This window comes from Crotalus tigris, unplaced genomic scaffold (assembly GCF_016545835.1).
Source record: "Crotalus tigris isolate CLP2741 ecotype Arizona unplaced genomic scaffold, ASM1654583v1 scf7180000018160.1183395, whole genome shotgun sequence".
Classification (NCBI taxonomy): domain Eukaryota; kingdom Metazoa; phylum Chordata; class Lepidosauria; order Squamata; family Viperidae; genus Crotalus; species Crotalus tigris.
Genome location: NW_024096855.1, coordinates 887,674 through 906,816, shown reverse-complemented (window position 1 = coordinate 906,816; position 19,143 = coordinate 887,674). Strand labels below are relative to the sequence as shown.

The 19,143-nt window shown below is 36.8% G+C and overlaps 1 protein-coding gene across 1 annotated transcript in view; it reads right to left on the bottom strand.

Annotated features, from left to right (window-relative positions):
* Window positions 1-740: 740 nt before the first annotated feature.
* PHF2 (PHD finger protein 2) overlaps window positions 741-19,143 on the bottom strand; it is a 140,161-nt gene continuing 121,758 nt past the window's right edge. Inside the window, exons 18-22 of the mRNA XM_039348575.1 lie at window positions 15,795-16,072; window positions 11,624-11,719; window positions 10,564-10,673; window positions 8,809-9,070; window positions 741-4,114 (exon numbers count right to left, since the gene is read on the bottom strand). Coding sequence (XP_039204509.1) covers window positions 4,026-4,114; window positions 8,809-9,070; window positions 10,564-10,673; window positions 11,624-11,719; window positions 15,795-16,072 — 835 coding nt within the window. The 3' untranslated portion in view covers window positions 741-4,025. The remainder of the gene's footprint in view (window positions 4,115-8,808; window positions 9,071-10,563; window positions 10,674-11,623; window positions 11,720-15,794; window positions 16,073-19,143) is intronic.

The window sequence follows — 19,143 nt, the reverse complement described above, 5'->3', positions numbered from 1 at the left end:
CTCAGCAGGCTGAATGGGGAATTCTGGGAGCTGACATCCATACATCTTAAAGTTGCGAAGGTTCAGAAACATTGGTCTGGAATTTCAACATTTTCCCAATTGGAAGTTGGCAGGGCAAGCTATATACTGCATAAACAGCCAGCAAACCTACTCTCCCTTGCATTGATGAAGTTACCTAGTCAGGTAATGAAAGCCAGAAAGCAATGAAGCTCAGAGAACACCAAGATCCCCAACAGTTCAACTCTGAACTACATATATTCCTTACTATTGGAACAGAATAAAATGGCAGCAGCTAGGCACAATTATTCTGGGTAAGCATAAGGGCAACCCAACAGGAGCACAAACAGTGCTTGCAGTGTGAGATTAAAGTGAATATGTCACTAGCTAAATAACACACAAACCAGTTAAGAACTAAAAGTCACTATGATTATCCTTGCCCAGGAAGAGAAATTGGTTTTAAAATATATGAATTGAGAAACCGGTATATATATATTTCTTTATTGAAGTTGTCTAAGACAGGCAAACTTTCACTTAGACCAAGAACTACCATTCATCTTAATAGGATTCTGATACTCAACTCAACTGATTGGGCCATATTGACTTGAAGCTGAAGATGTGCCTTTAAGAACTGGCATACTTTAGTAAGAAACCATCTCCGAAAGCAACAAAGCATGGAATGCTCTTCAGTCACTGTGGAGAATAACTTAAATGTAGTACATAAATAAACACACCAACACGAATTCTATACAAAACCTGAAATATTTTACTTTTAAAATTTTTATCTAAGTTTACTTAGATTTCATGGACTTGATACAAGAGCATTTGATATGAATTGGTAAATAAAACACTGTAATAGATAGCCACAATAAACTTTGTTAGAAATGTACATGTTGTGAAAATAATAATCATAAACATAAACATAAACATAATAATAATAATAATAAAACCAGCATGATGTCTGCGTTATATTATATAAATGCTTGACAATAACAGTATACTAGGGAAGCTTTAAAAAACTTGCTTAACTCTGGGGCCCTATTCAACTAACATTTTTTGACGCCGAGAATTCAGACCCAGTCCCTCACCATAACTAGAAACGTCAGTTAATAAGGCCTCAGTTGTTTTCTATAGCTGTTTTATTTTTTTCCTCATGGACATCACATCCAGGTAATGTGTATATAAACAAAGCTCATAAGAAATGTACAAATATAAAAAGCTACAAACATTAATAAATTACATCATCACAAAACACAGAAACACTTCACAAGGTGCTAATAAAATAATTGTATCCCCTCATAATACAAGAATTGAGACAAGGAGCTGGTATTATAAAGTCGAAGATTCTTCTTCATATTGTATCTTAAATAGATAATTTTGTACTATTATTTGATTTTGTATAAGGCTGCACAAAGTTTTACTTGTTTTTCAGGCAATGCCAAAATTAAAAAGGGGAGAAAAAGTAATTAAATCGAGGACAAAAACAGAGTATCTCTTTCAGAGTCAAGAACCTAAAATATACTCAGCAAAATACTCAGCAAAAAATTTGTATAAAGGTTAATGAACTATTCTATAGAAAGAAATGTCTAAAGATACTTTGATCTTATAAAAAAGAAGGTACTTTAAAAAGCTATTTACAGGCTAGATTCTATGAAAAAATATGCTTTCAGACACGTATCTATAAATGAAAATCTGGAATTGCCTGAGAAACAAATGTAACGCCTTAAGGCTACAATCCTGTACATAGTACTCTATACGTGAGAGTAAGTTCCATGGAACACAACAGGTTTGATAACTGAGAAAACATGCATAGGATTGTGCTCTAAGTGTTTATATGCAGACAAGCTAGTTTAATGTAAAATATAATGCATTCTACACCAAACACTAAGAGAGTTCAGAAGCAATAAGTATCCAGTTAAACTGTCGATAAGCTTGGCTCTCATCTGGCCTGACTCTTAGGTGAGCATAGACCTTGTTCCTTCAGACAAGCATATCTGAAAGGAAGTGCTTGGATATGAATGTCAGAATACCTCATTGATAGGGCTGCACATTCTTTCTACCTCATTACAGGGCTTGCAACTGAGGTTTATATAAACAGCTGATCTATTATATTACTAAATGGATTCATAAGCTCTAAAATGTTTATGTGTGTTCCTTTCTGAAAAAAAATAATTTCATTTCGGACAATTTTTTCTCCTGATATGCAGCTCAAGGAAAGGGTTTGGTTATAGATCAGAAAATAAGTGCTTGGGGTTCCAGGACAAGAGCTTCTTTGCTTGGTTTGTTTACATGATCTGGGGATTAATCCATGATTCAGGGAACTGAAGGTGAAAAAAGAACCATTGTCTTCCTCTGTTTCATCTCAGGATAACAGAAGTGATTTATGAGGTAAATCATCAATCATGAACTTAAGTGTGAACTGCGAGAGGGAGATTAAAAATCCCTTCCAAAAAATAAGGAAAAGAGATATTTGACTAAGGATGCCATTTTATAGGATGATGGTGATATGCCTGCCACCCACTCAGGTTGCATAAAGAAAACTGACACTTTGTCACTTTGCAGGACAAAGATTCTGGCAGCATCATCTTGGGATGAAACTGGCATCTCTTTTCCTACATATTCTCCAATTTCACATGTTATCATTGCATTGTGAGCATCCAAGCACAAGCTACAATGCTATCATCAAATTAATGGCTGATTCCACCCTACCATGAAATTAAATTAATGGGGAAATAATTTCAAAACGGCAATGCTGAATAAAAAATATACGGGAACAGGGGAAGAAATACTTCCAGTTTCCATGGTCATGTAAACAAATTTTAGCTACAACAGGTGAGAGAAAGAAAGAGAAAAAAAATCATCAAATTCAGACTGGATGTAAACACATGAATCCATTAACCATGATTTACAAAAGCACGATGGCTCTATTCACACAACATGTGAAACCAAAGCAAACAATGACGGTTTAAAATGATGGCCTGGTTCACACAACATACCAAGATATAGTATAGTCAATTTGATTTTGCTTTAGCCCCTGTAGGCTGAAAACCATGTTATATAAGTAGAGGGACAAGAGTCAGTGTTCTCAGTTTTGACTTTGAGATACTAATTGATTTGTAATGTTTTACTCAATTACACATAATTGTGAGATTTTAGCAGGGAGAGGCGGCTTGTTTCTGTTTGCTGATCTTTAATTCCTATCACTCATTGATATCCAATTATGAGAACAAAGACATTGAGCATGGGAAATATACTATGGGGCCAAAGTTAAAACAATATATATAAGAAAGAATGGGAGTGTTAAAAATTTATCAATGAAAAGAGATGCAAACCAACACCCAATCCATAATGTTTTTTTAAAAAAAATCATCTTGCATTGCACGTAAAATAAATTAATTCATCCATAGTTCTTCAAGGTGTGGTTATAGGGCAAGTTGTAGCAGAAGTGCAATTTTAACTTCTCTTCTGAATAAAATGTATTTACCATGAGCCAGATAAAGAAAACTAGATTATTTCTTTATGCATATTGTTTCGTGCATGTATTCTCTCTCAGTCATGGCATAATTTTTCCCCCTTGTCTACAAGTCAGCTTGAGAAACTTTTTTAAAATTCTGCCTTTTAACCAGATACCTCTTCAGAATTGGTTCGGCATTGATAAAAGAAGCGTAATGGAAATGAATGTGCATACTCTTAAAAAACAACGGCTTTTTCCTCACTTATAAACAAGTTAAAGGGATACTTTCCTAAAACTGGAATGATCCTCAGTGTCTTGGAGTATTAACTTTTTGCGAACTAGTCACTCTCAGCAATTTGAGAAAGGACATCTATATTAAAAAATATTTATAGCAGTATCTGTACAGGTTTTAACTGCTGAAAGTTAAAAAGAATTTATTAAAGTGGTGGCAAAAAGTTAACTGGTATTGTCCCTAAGATGTTGCGCAATACTACTGGAGTCCTTCAAGAGTTGAAGAGCTAGTGTGACAGCTCAGGATACGCTGAGCTCTGATAGTCCCAATTATAACCGGATTTTAAAGGAGAAGTTTCCCATTCCGATGAATTTTCAAAATCTTCCCAAGCCTTTGTTTAGCTGTGGCCATGCCTTTTTTTGTACGTTTCCCTGGAAGTAACGGAAAAGAGACACAGTAAGCCACAAAACAATAGCAACAGAAACCAAAAGAAACTAGAAGTTGAAGACAAATGCAACTGAAAATTGATTTATAAACATTCAACTACATTTCTCTTCGAAACAAAAGCATTTAATCAACACCCAGTTAAATGCTTTAAGCATCTCTACTTACCCCATAAGGCTGAAGATGAAGAGAATAGTTGCTTATAGCTATCTAATCAATTCAAAATTGAAGTAATATTTTGATTTGATAATTCCTAAATTCTCTATATTACTGCATGATTCTATGCATTGGAATAAGAAGCACATACATCACTAAATTACTGCCGCTCTAACTAATTTTTGCATGTACAGAAATGATGCACCACAGAAGGAACTATTATTGTATCGTCCTCTACACTAAGGTGGAGGATAGACAACATTTTTCTTCATCTGTTGAGAAAAAGCTGCTTAGTTATTCAGTTTCATCCTAAATTTGTTTATGAAACTGATTTATGAAACTGGTACTTTCAGATTAGTGCTTAGATTTTATAACAAGTAGTAAATGGTGTCATCTTCGATTCGAGTTTTTAAAAGTATTCTCTTTATGACATCTCCTGCCTGCTCCCTTCATTGCTGCTTCTTGAATTAGGCAAGGTTACAATTTGATCTATCTTGGGATCCATTTCCTAAGTGTTTCTGTGGATAATTTAATCCATTATATATTGTTTTGTCCATTCATGCCTCTCTCATAATAAAACAAATACCCCCCCATGTGCCAAGATACTAGGTGGTCAATTCAGGTTACAAACACAATTATTTTCAAATAAAAATGAGTACAATTTTTTTATCTGAACAGCTACAAGTGGATTTTGTGAATAAACTCTCAGTGACTTGCAAAGCCAAAGATTTATTTTGCATAGATTTTTCAGGATGAGTAAGAAATACAGAGACTGATTATTAATGTTTTATGTCAGTCAAAATCCATATGTATGCAATCATACTATTGAAAATACATTAAAGTCTTCTCCAAACTAATGCCGTCAAATATATTTGGACAGCAGATCTCAGAATTCCTAGTCAAAGCAAAAAAAAAAAAAGGAAGCATTTGATCATTAAGAGTAAATGTGGAAGATGGCTTCAAACTGGGCCTTCTCAGTACTGTTACAGTATGAGATTGAACCCAGGGCTTTTCCAAAGGCTGCCAGGATAAAGAATCCAGTATTAACAGAACCTCCATTTCTGAAAAATCCAGTTGTTATTCATCTAGTTCTTCAAAAGTGTTCCACATCTGTTCACCTTTCCAAACATATATGAACAAACGTCTGGAATATTTACAGCATCAGGAAAGAAAAACAACATAGACTCTGTGGAAGCCATCTGTTCGCCTTTTTTCAGCTGAAATATCCTTATGATTCCAAAGAACCAGATGCTGCTAGTTTATACTACCTGCATGGTTTTTTGGCATATTTCTTTACTGGGAGTACTGCAAGAATCTGAGATTTGCCAAATACTATATGTATGATAATTGTTGGGCAGCAACTAAATGACCTGAAAGCTATATTCGAAGTTTATGTACTTTGATTTTGGTTAGACCTTAAGACAAGGGCCCCCAATCCCTGGACCGCAGCCCACAACTGAGCTGTAGCCTATTTGAATGGCTGGCCGGAGCAAGTACACAGCTCAACTTGCACAAGCAGCGAGCCGGCAAGCACTTGCGTGTCTGCATGGTTGCCTGCCTCTCGTATAAGTCAAGCTTATATGCTTGACTTATATGCCCACTGCTTATGCAGGGCTGAATGCACATGTACCAGCCCACCACTCAAGCAGCCCAATTTCCCTCCCTCCCCAGCAGGGCCACCAAGCTATGAAGGTTGGGGACCACTGCCTTAAGAGATCCTTTTCTCTATATCCATATTTTACCCAATTCCACTGGGGAAAAAATTAAATTAAATTTGCTTTGCCACTTCTAAGAATGAAAAATCTTTCAATTAGAAAAAAAGTTACAAAATACAAAAAGCTAAAATTCTTACAAGTATTATTTAATGAATATCTGAGGACAATTATCTTAGCTCCCTTTGTAATTTCTATGGTACTACCTCTTCCTTTATTTTCTCTGTCATTGTGTAAGAGAAGAGCAGGCTAAAGTAGAAGACAGAGTTAAATGTGTCGTAAGTTTGGAATCATTGCGTTGCCACAATTCAGCCTCCCGTGAATTCTGTTAAATCTCATTTAATGCCAGTTTAGCTTTGATTAGATACTTGTATTAAAAGTAGCAATAATAAACTCTTCTGTGCTTTGAACTCAATGATTATTTGCACCTGATACACTGAGTCTGCAAGGGAGTTGCCCTCATGAATGGAGCACTCAGCATGGCATGGAGACATCCTTAGTGAAGGTGAACCTCAAATTATCTGAAGATAGGTGCTAATTTTCAGATAAATGTGAAGAACATATTGGTATTATTGTGATTCAAATTATTACTTGGAAGGTATCTGAATTGGAAAAGTAACATTTACAGCAAATACCAGGGTTTTAACATCATTATTAACATAAATGAGTATTTGGGAATTTATTTTAGAAAATACAAAAAGCATTAATTGATGAAATTTTAATCAATTTTATACATTTAAATTATATAAATTTGATTGAGTGAGTGCCTAATTTTAAAAAAGGTGAAATCTTTCGAGATTGTCCCTTAGACTGATCAGAAATGCTGCATTGGTTTTAATATCTTCAGATAAGTACTGCATTTCAAAACAAAATGCAAAATTAAGGTGGAACATTTAGAGCAGTGGTTCTCAACCTGTGGTCAGGATCCCATTTGGGGTCGAACGACCATTTCACGGGGGTCGCCAAACAACGCAGTCCGCCATTTTTCCCCCCTTTTCCTTAGCTGTGCTAGTCCCTTTTATTCTATTGGCTTTTGAAAGCCAATAGAATAGACTCTCTTGAATAGAGTCTAATTCTATTGGCTTTCAAAAGCCAATAGGAATTGTCCAGGCTGTCTCTGCCCTGCTGAGCCCGCCAAAAGTCCCATTCTGCAAACGGTGCTGCACCAGTTGAGTAGTCCTCGACTTACGACCGGTTGAGTAGTCCTCGACTTACGACTGGTTGGGGGTCACGGCATTAAAAAGGTTGAGAACCACTGATTTAGAGACTTAACTGTATTTGAAAAGCTTGTAACACAAAATTCAGAACACTAATTATTATGGAAAAGTGGCTCAAAAATTAAACATGTCAAAGATGATATAATTAAATGGATTCATAAGCTAAGTATGACCATTAATATGTAACAATGAGAATACTCACGAAAGATGACTATTTACAATGAATATTACACTCTTTTATAATATATTTATTGGATAAAACAGAAATTCACTGTTAATTATTTATTCTGAGGACTCGTATTACATCACTTAGCACCATTAATTACTGAATATGAATTTCGTATTAACAATGGTTTTTAAGTGCTTCATTGACAGAAAAAGATCATTATATGCAGCATTAATCCAATAGTACTTTGAAAATTCTTATTCCATTTGATGTTGCTGTAAATTTCTTCTATTTTTTTCCCTTGATTGTGCTTTCAAGTACTTGTTAAATAAAATAAATAAAATAAAAAAGGATAATAATGAAAGACATGTTGAGGTAAGCAAGAATGGGGAACCTGAGAACCTCCGGACCACATTTTACTTAGACCCATCTTACTTGCAATTGCTGAAAATGAATGCGCCATTTTCTTCCATTTTGAGATGGAAAAATGGATGGATATGTGGATGGATATATGGAAGTTAGAAGTAAACACTAGAACACGCAAACCTCCCTCGGGGAAAGGGGCCAGGAAAAGATCCAATATAAATTCTACCTTTGCCCAAGTGTATGACACAGTCCCATTTACTTTGCTTATTTCTCCATCACAATACAAAGTTTGCCTAACCATGATTTTAAAGGAGAAAGAAATATACACAGCTTTGACCTCCACACAGTTTATCATGTACAACCATAATAAGAACATCTGAAGAGTGGTTAAAAGTAACAGGAGTTCTCCTTTCAACTTGATTACATAAACACTACATAAAATACCCAACTCTGTATTTCCACTATTGGTGACTCAAGTGATCCTGCGGCTGCCCTCTCATGGTGCCTGGAGGCTGTGGGGGCTGGTATGGGGGGAAACAGGCTGAACCCTAGTAAGACCAAATGGCTTTGAGTATGTGGGGGTCCAGGATCCAGGATTTTGTCATGTTTGACTCTGGATGGGGTGGCACTGCCTCAGAAAAACCTGGTCTGCAACTTGGCGATATCCTGGACTCGCGAATGGCAATCGCGGCTAGGGGAGCCTTCGCACATCTTTGTGTTGTGCACCAGTTGTGGCCTTTCCTGGATCAGGATTCCTTACGCTCAGTCATTCAATCCCTTGTCTTCTCACAGCTGACCTATTGTAATGCATTTTACATGGGGCCACCCTTGAAGAGCATTAACAGATCCCACCTACCTCCCCCCCACATCCTCCCCATATGTCCTTGGTTTTAATATCTTTTTATGTTCTTAATTATATGTTACTGTAAGCCAATACATTTAAATAAACAAACAAACAAACAAATAAAATATAATAAAATAAATAAATAGAGCCTCAAAAAAAAACCCCTTTGATTGGCTGACCAAATCTTACACCATTCTTGAAACAAATCTATGGAGAGTACCTTTGGCAGCTGCATTATTCTGTGATGATGATGAGGCTCTCCGTTGTGTAAGGAAAACTCCCGGGGCCATGGGCTGAGGGCCTCTGTTCATTTGGGCCACCCCAAGAGTGCTGGCACCAGCTGTGTACTCATGGTCTGCTAAACTACTGCTATGGCACTCCAGCTGAGGTTCAGGAGAGCTGCCTTCCTGAGGGATTTTGTTGGCATTGTTGGGAGATAATTTCTTTTTGGTATTCTTTTTCTTCTTGCCCTTTTGCTCCTCCTTTCAAATCATGAGAGAAGGGGAGAGGGAGAGAAAAATAACAATCATTAGCTTTCAAAAGTGATAAACAGTCATTAAGGAAAGTGTTCTGATGTAGGAGAAGAGCAGGTAGAGCTAAGGGTCTGAGTTATACAAATCATTAGCCTAGAGTCATTACGTTCCCTGAAACCATCTAAGTCCAACACCTCATGAATTCTGTTGAGCCTTATCTGACACCAATTTAACACTGAACTTTAGTTGACTAGATTCTTGTGGATAGGCTTAAGCAATAAATCTTTTGAAGTTCAAAATAAAATATGGCCCCAATTCTTTGTGCCTGACACCTATTCAAAAAATGTATGCAAGAAAAGTGATGAGCATTGTGAAAAATGCAGACCAAGAGGTATGGAGACATTTTTAAAAAATATATGAGGAGCCAATTTTCTAATCCCACACCAAATTATTTGTCAATAATTTGATTTTTCAGAATCATTCATGGATGTTGATCCTAAAATATTCCACTGATATTTGCCTGTTGTGTAAGTTTTTCCATGAATTATGTGTATTGTCTGTAATATTTTAAGGTTGCTGAAAACATGTTAATCATTAGAACTGCTTTATACTTTTTAGAAATGTGATTCCTTTGTGATACAGAAAAATACCTGACAAAATATTTAAGTAATGAAACACAGCATTTAGCTTTTAGATGTCATGCATATTATCAAATATCTTGCTAGACAGCCGCTACACTTTAAAAAACAAACCAAAACCAAGAAGCTATGAACTTCATTGAGAAGTACTGTGAAATAATGATATCCCCCAAAAAAGTGCAGAATTGGTTTCTGAAAGGATACAACCTTTACTGTCCATAAATCCTTAATGCAGATCAATTGATACAACTTCAAAAACTGATTCAGCAGGAAAAAAAAACAAGATAGTCCAGTTGCCTTCTGGAAAAATCACATTTGGGACTAAGATTTGCAGCAATCTGATGCTTACTTTGCTCTACTTTGTTGCCCTATTTGTAGAACAATGCATTATGATATGGTTGGCATGTTTGCCTGGTCTGGGCTGAAGACAACTCAGAAGGACATTTCTAGGGTGGCCAACTGGAGAGTAAGTGTGTGCAGTGAGTAGAGGAACTGTGCAGAGAAAAGGAGAGGCAAATGGCAATAGAGCCAGTAGTGGTAAGGGGAGCAGCAGATCACAGGCTGCCTGCAGGTATCTGCATTAACCTTTAGGAGGTGAAATCAACATAAATTCCCAAAAGGCCTTCCATTTGAAAGACTAACATGGCATTCCAAGCACAGTTCTCAAAATGATTTAGAGAGACAACTCTCAGCACTGGCTGGTTTTCCATATAATTCTGAGGATTGTAGAACAGAATAATTCTTTAGACCAAAAGCAGGCCCTCCTCTGATAAATCTTCTCATTAGTAATTTTTTCATGGAAAACAATGATCCATGAAATGTTTCCAAAAAGAAACATTTTCGGGTAGTATTTGGAAAGCTCACCTGCTGAGATAACTTGGCAGCAGCTGCTGCCAGTCCAGTTTCAATAGAAGCAACTCTTGTACCTTCTCGGACCGGTCTGTCCTGCCGTGGTACTGATGGACCAACTCTTGCTAAATGCAGAAGGAAGATTAAACAATACAATTAGTAGGTAATAGAGCACATATATAATCCACATATATTGCTTATGACAGGACCATAACTACTACATTTCAGGCATTGTAGAGAAACAAATGCAAACTCTGTAATATTAAAAAATAAAGCCTCAGCCCTGATGGCAGAGTGGTTAGAATGCTGTATTGCAGGCTGGAGTCCTGCTGTCCACAATCTGGAGTTCGATCCTGATGGGGCTCAAGGTTGACTCAGCCTTCCATCCTTCCAAGGTCAGTAAAATTGTTGGGGGCAATAAGCTGACTCTGTAAACCGCTTAGAGAAGGCTGTAAAGGGGTATATAAGTCTAAGTACTACTGCTATTCCTATAAATATATAGGCTAGACTTACATACACTGTTAAACGTAAATTAAGTAAATATATTACTATGACCACATTATTAAGTTCTCGTAATTAAAGCAAACTTTCCCATGATTTCCACAGTTCTCCCCTCAACCCACCCACCCCATCCCCAGGAGAAGGAACTAGTGCAATTTTGATCATCAGTGTTTCAAAGCATTTTGGAATATTTGGCCCCCCAAAATATAAAAGCAGTGCCATTGTATGATTAGTGCACAAAATGCATTATTGGTCTGAGAAGATCTTAATTAAATCTAGAAAACTTCATAGAAATTCTTCACGAATACTACGGTTCTGATCTCCAAAGTCCAATCCTTAAAATAAGCATGATGTGCAGTTCTCTCCTCTCTATCTGTGTCTTTTGTAATATTAAAAAGTAATAAAGAAAGCAGACTGAATACTAACAGGCCAGGGCAAGCTACTCGGGAATCAGATATTTTCCATATTAAAATTTATTTAATTGTCGTTCAATGTATGCCATGTACACATATCTCTGAAATGTATCATGAGTTTATCCTGTATAAGTTTGCATTTAAAATATCATAAATATTACCTGTGGGGCTGTAAGGTGCATCATCGGAACTTTTCCTCTTTTTTGATCGAGATTTGAACACTGGATTATCTTCATCTGATTCAAGGGAGGGATAAACTAAACCATGAAAAAAAAAAAAAGATAGTCTGGTATAGCATTCAAAAATTAGGGCAACCCTATCATGCTTGTAGAAAATGGACCAATGTCTCAATTCCCATAAAACTGTATAACTGACTTTGGCTTTTCTGTGCTGTGAACTTGAAGCAGCCACAAATATAGCTACTGGCAGACTGAAACCTTTTCCTGCCTTTTCTATGTTTTGCAGCTGGCTGGTCTCCTAAGTTAGGAAAGCAGTGGAATAAGGCTATTCAGATAATAACCCAGGATGAGACAAAGTTCAGTGGAGAGCAATGTAATTTATGTTCTTAAACTTTTTCAAAAATATTTTTACTGAATTTTAAAAACATTAAAGTGTCCTGTAAACCATTATTCATAGTCACAAATATGTAAGTAGACCATAATATACTTGCTTAAAAAGAAAAACAAACAGAAAGGACCATTTTCCATTACAAGGAGAAAATATCCTATTGCCCTGATATATACACCTACGCACGCACAAACACACACACACACACACACACACACACACACACACACACATTCCTCAGTTTAGGACTACAATTGGGACTGGACAGTTTGGCTTTCCCATTGACTATGCTTGTCAGAAACTGAATGAAAAGGTCGTAAATGGTGGTCATGGGACCCTGGGTTGCTGCAACTGTCATAAATGTGAGCTGATTGCCAAGCACCCAATCATGATCAAGTGACCATCGGGACATTGATACAATGGTAAGTGCAAAGATTGGTCATAAGTCACTTTCTTTAGTGCCATTGTAACTTCAAATGGTCCCTAAAAAAATTAAGTTTAAGATTAAGTTTAATATGTGTGTGGCATTGGTAGAAATTAAATACATGAACAACTGGTTCTCTGCGTGGACGCCATTTCCAGAAGTCCGTTCTGTGCCTGGGCCTCTGAGGCCCAGAACGGACTTCTGGAAGTGGTGCCCATGCACTTCCGGTGGGCTGTCCTGGACCTCTGAGGCCACCTCTGGGCCTCCAAGGCCAGAACCGACTTCAAGAAGCAGTGTCCATGAACTTCCGGAGGTCCGTTCTGGGCCTTGCGAAAAAGGGCTAGGGCTTCAGTGGGTGTCAGCCAGTTCGTCGAACTAACAAAAAGCCAAACCGGTGCAAATCAGCTGAATTGGTGTGTAGGTGTGTATAGGTGTGTGTATGTATGTAGTCTTTATAGGTAGTCTTTGCTTACTGACTGCCTTGTTTAGGAATTATTTGAAACTACAACAGTGTAAAAAAAAAACCTTTGCAACCAGTCCTTGTATTTATGACCATCACAGAGCCCCATGGTCATGTGATTGCCATTTAGGCACTTTTTATTTATTTATTTATTTATGAGACTTATATACCGCTTTAAGTGCAAGCACTCTCTAAGCGGTGTACACCAGTAAGCAATGTATATATATATTTACATTGCCCCCAACAATCTGGGTCCTCATTTTACCTACCCCGGAAGGATGGAAGGCTGAGTCAACCTTGAGCTGGTGAGATGTCAACCAATGTCCATTTACAGCCACCTTGATCATTTGCATGTTTTCCAACCAGCTTGTGACAAGCAATGGAGAACATGAACTTTAAATACAAGTCAGAGTCATGTGTTATTTCGCTTAATAAGTTTAGTAACTCACTTAATGACCGAATGGGAAGTTACTTTGCAAGTCTGACATGGTCATGTGGTTTTTCTACTTTGTATCTGAGGCACTTAGTAACAGAATTGCTGGTTTCAATTGTGGTTGCTAAGTGAAGCCTATGTGCATGTGTGTGCCGCTTTCTCTGCCACAATGCTCCCTAATACTCCATTTTTACTTTGTAGGGACATTTCTCTTTTCCATTCAATAATTCCCAGTTTCTAGTCTAAATTGCATTAAAATCTGAAGTAAATCCAAGTTAACTAGATAACCTATCCAAAATGGAGATTTTGTTTTCATTTCTTCTGTTAGGCCAATGATGTATATACATTGGAAGTAATTGCATCAGTTTAACCGCTGAATGAAAATGTGCTGACCAGATGTGGCACTAATGGAATCTTGGTGGACTAACCATCTTACAACAAAGCAAAGCTATTAAGTGGTAGCATAAATACATAATTAGCAAGAATGTTGATCTCCCCAGAACAAACTTCTCTTCTTTCAGGATGTCACATTTAGAGCGTGTCTCTACATTACACTTTTGCCGAGTTTTAAAGTTAATTTAACTTGAGTGATATGTCTTCAGGTAACATAATTTTAACATCTGTTTATGTTTTGTCAAATCTCTATAATGGTCACGTTTTCATTTACTTTCAGAGAATTTCAATATGTATATATTCAGTGCATTATGCTGAAAGCAGAGAAAAATTACATCTTTTGAAGGAGTTGTACCAAAGACAGCTATTTTAATGCAATGTTGTACATGGTCCTAATAGCTATATATTTCTTAGAAGCTAAATAATACTGTCTGTCTATCTCTGTTTTTATATACATTCAAAGTTTGTCACTTTTTCAGTTTATTTTTTTGCTGCCTTTGAGCCAGTCTTGACTCCTGATGATTGCCTGAACTAGTAGTCTCTGCAGTTTTCTTGGCAATATCTTCAGAAGTGGCTTGCTATGACCTTCTTCCTAAGACTGGCTGGCCCAAAGTTATCCCACTATGTTTCATAGCTAAGGGGGGGGGGCTAAAATTCAGTGTCCCATGTTCTAGACTGGTGCCTTAATCATTACACCAAACTAATTCTCCTTCTGATAAAGGTAAAGGTAAAGCTTTCCCCTGTCCAGTCGTTTCTGAGTAGTGCTCATCTCTGTTTGTTAGCCAAGTGAGCCAGCACTGTCTGAAGACATTTCCGTGATCATGTGGCCAGCATCACTATATGGCGGGGAACATATTGGGGGTTACCTTCTCACCAAAGTGTTACCTATTTATCTACTTGCATTTGCATGCTTTCGAACTGATAGTGGGCAGGAAGTGGGGCTAGTAATAGAAGCTCACTCTGTTGCATGATGCTCAGTCTTGAACCCAGCCTGTCAGCTTTCCAGCTGACAAGCTCAGTGTCCTTAACCACTGAGCCATCACACCCTTCCTTCTACTATTATCATTCCAGTAAAAAATGAAATTATTCTAACTTTGATGAAGTTCTAATAAGTGCTTTGAATCACTCAATCATTAATTTTAAAAGAATTACACAACTTTCTGTTTTTCTCCCCCTTACCCCAGATCTGAACTGGCACTCTGCAAAATAAGCTGCTTTTTAAAAATTGTCAAATATGATACATAATGGACTGGAAATTAATGATGAAGACTAACTCTGAGGGATCTGTCTACACATTTCTCAACTGGGATTATATGGTTGATAAGGGCAATAACTTTCCTGAACAAAAACTTGGGAAAACAAATTTTGTTTTGCATAGCTAAGCTAAAGTGGTAGTTCTGAACTTAAAAGATGCCCAGTTCTTGGAATCTGCTTTAATCAACATAAAGGTAAGTTTTTATGCTGGGGCATCAGAAATTATCCTTACACACAGGAACATAAGGAAAAATAATTTGAATTCAGTGTTGTAATAGTGTACAACATAAAAAATCCTGGGTCAAACACCTTTACACTATCCAAGTAAGCAAACCATACAGAATTAGAATGCCACTTACAAAATTCTGCTATCAGATTAAGGCAGAAGATAAGCAAGGGAACTGTTAATCAGATAATATGCAGATCTTACACCTTGGAGTTGATATTTAGTTTCCTTCAAACAACTCATGTATCATAAGCCTCAACGTTCATTCAAACTTAAGTTTTAGCTGGTCTTACTTTGAAAATTTGAAATCTCTCAGCTGAAAAATTTGTTGCAAACTCCCCTTTCTGTGTCACAAAGAGAAAGCATCTGAGCATATGTAATGTTCACTTCATATCAGCTATGCAGGACAGACTATCGGCAAACTTTTGGTTCTCTGCCTCAGGAATTTTAACAATGAAACAGGTTGCTACTCTTTTCAGCTTCAGAAGAGCTACCTTCAGAAGAGCTATCTTAAGACATTTCACTGCCTTTCAATAATTATTGTCCAGGGGAGAACTTAAGCAGGATTTTCATACCATAATCAGAATCTTTAAAACAGGCATCTAAGTGGTCCTGGTCTTCATAATAATCTTCAATATCAATGCTGTTTTTTGCAGTCTTTTTCAACAATCGTTTGCCTGCATTTTTGCTATTGCTGCTTCCAGATTTTTTGGAATTGGGGGCAGACATGGAATTATTCTTAGCTTGATTGGTGCCCCATGAAGGCTGTAGGCAAGAGTCTGAAGACTGGAGATTTGCCATTGATAACATCCCTTGGATAGCTTCCTGTGTGCTGGGAGATGCCGGTGGTTGACTAAAAGAGAAGAAAGAGGAAAAAGAGAAACCATTCAAAATTAAAGCAAATATAGGAGTTACAGAATAAATAGATAATATTAAATTTTTTGCATCTAACTCATCCACTGTAATATGTGTGGCTTTTTTCCACCACCTTCTTAGGTCAAACAGATCAAACCCCCACCCCCAGTAGGCAAATGTATAGGATCAAATTAGACATTGTGGAGAGAAACATAGAGAAACCAGGAGAAGGGATTTCAGAGGCCCATTTGAAACATGAGAGTACTTTCAACTCCCATCTGAAGTTACAATAACTTTCAACATTTCTTTCTTCTAGGGTAAGATAGAATGAAAGAAACAGTTTTATCAATTGAATATTTTAATTGGATCCATCCGTTATATTTAAATACATGTACAATACAATTGTCATGAAAATTCTAGAATGGATGTTGTGATGTTATATTGCATTGCTAAATTCAGAATTGTGGATGTTTTTTTTTAATTGATTCAAATGCTATTGTATTTTTTTCTTACAAGGTAACTTGTTAAAAGGGATGAAATAGGTGACAAACAATTCAAGAGAGAAGCACATATTTTTCTCCTCCTAATCTCTCATTTTGGTTGGCTGTAACTCTCTTGTTTTGCTTATTTTCAACAACAATGGGTTCTATCAATTTACTCTAACAAAGTATTATCTAAATAATTCCAGTTAGTTTTTTTCAAGTGAGAAACACTGTAGGGAAATGGAAATTTGCATTTAATACTTGAAAACAAAACAAGACAAGAAATGAAAGTCCAAGAAAAATCTCTTTGAGAACTGCAGGGAACAAGATCAGATCTGCAACACAAAATCTATAGATCACTGCAGATCACAGTATAATTCCAGATGCCATTGGGGTAGCTGTTTACAGTTCTACACTGCAATGTTGCTGATTCCACAATGATCTGCATGAGTGAAGGAAATACTTTATCTGACTTCATCATAACAATCATCAACCAAAAACTTGATAAGCCTGGAATGTTTTAAAGCAAAGATCCTTGGACTGATAAAATCATAATTGCTTTGGCTACAATTGCACAAGATACACTGAGGGGGGAAGGGTGATGAAAAAGGCTCTGTTATGCTTTGGTATTGTGTGACAGCTATTGCCATTGAAAATACTGGCGGGGAGGGAGGGGAAGATTCAACTAAATATCAACATACGCTATGTGAAGAAACTGAAGTTGATATAAGCTGGCTCTTTCAGCAAGAAAGCAAGCCAAACCATTATATGTTTTCAAATCAACCATGAAGTATTGACAGGAAAGAAAAGTAAATGTTTCATACTGGCCTACACAGCTGCAGAATATTATTAAAAATTGGGGTGGGGGGATTTCAGACATGCAATGCATATAGGAGATCTATTTCTGATCTAGAAGACCTCTGCAGGAAGAATTTTTTTCAAAAAGAAAAAAAAGTCCAAAGGCTCAACTGGCTACTATTTCCACCAAAGGTGTTGCAAATTACTGATTGAAAGGGAGTTTTGCATCTGTCGTGATCATTGTTTGTTTTGAGTGCAAAAGCAGCTGCCCATTAATAGTCAGCATGCATTCATATTTGCAGAAAGATATGTTGTTGAGCTTTGTATCATGCTAATGTATCAGCATCCATGCAACTGTATTTAGAAGTCAATTTTCTTGTGAGGAGCCCTGAAGAAATGAAAACAGCAACGGTAGCTCTTTTTAGTAAGACAGGATATGGGTGAGCACTTGCTTCCCCTCATTAAGAAAATGAATTCAAAAGAGAAATTAGTGAAAAGAGAGCCAATATATCAACCTATTCTAGAATATGTTAGACTTAGGAAAAGCATCCTACGATGTTCAGCAGCTTATGTTTGGATCACTTTTGGATGGTGTTGGTGTTTTAAGGAATTTGTCCCTTTTGTAGTGCTGTGCCAAAAATTAGCAAACCTGATTTTATTACTATCATCAACTCCAAGAGCATTTAAGACATTTGTTTGTTTTCTCAGAGAGTTCTCTTAAAACCTTGAACCTTGAATCAAATGTAAATGGACCATCAAAAGTTGCCTGCCAAATGTGAAAATTAGAGGGGAACTGCCTAAAGGAAGGTGAGTGTAGCAAATAAATTGTGGGATCTGATCAAAACCAGTGGCTGGGCAGACAGAGGGAAACCAGGTTCTTTACAAATTCTTAAAGTGACAGAGCATTCAAGCACGAACTCAAATGGAAGAGTCTCCTAAAGGATTGGGTTGTTTTGTTTTTGTTTTTTTTTAACTGAACTGCCTGTCACTTTGCCTTGGGCTTAAAGATCCTGTTGCCCTGTTCTTAAACAATTTCCTTAATATCAATAAGATCTGTGCAAGAAATGTTTACATTGGATTGCGCCCAATGTTTTTTTCATTAAGGATATTTGCATGTTAGCAATTCTGGATCTACTCAAAGTAAAATATAAAACAGGAAACAATTATTAAACCCTGGAAAATCATATCCCCTGTTTGTACTTTTAGTGATTATTAGCATATACTTTTCTTTAATGAGAGCAAATGCTGAAAGAAGAGGATTTTTTTTATATGTAGTGAATGGCTGGTGCCAAATTCTACACATCATTAAGATTGGTTCTATGGCTGAATATAATAACATAATCATAGATTTTAAAACCTATGTGTGATAAGTTTTGACTGTCACAATTTGACAGTCAACAAAAGGTGAGGAGGAAGATATTTGAGCAATTTGTTCTGTTTATAACTTGGTTTCCAGGCCTACCCACCCCCTGTCCCTTCTATTTTTTATTCTTATGTTTATCAATGTAAGTTTGTGTTGATCCTTTAATGCTTTTGTATATGATTCTGTTGCACTATTATTTGTCAGTTAGTACTAAATAAATTTAGTGATAGATTTTATCTTTCTGGGCTCCAAGATCACTGCAGATGGGGACTGCAGCCAAGAAATTAAAAGACGCTTGCTTCTGGGGAGGAAAGCTATGGCAAATCTAGACAGCATAGTAAAAAGCAGAGACATCACCCTGCCAAGAAAAGTACGTATAGTCAAGGCCATGGTTTTCCCAGTTGCAATGTATGGCTGTGAAAATTG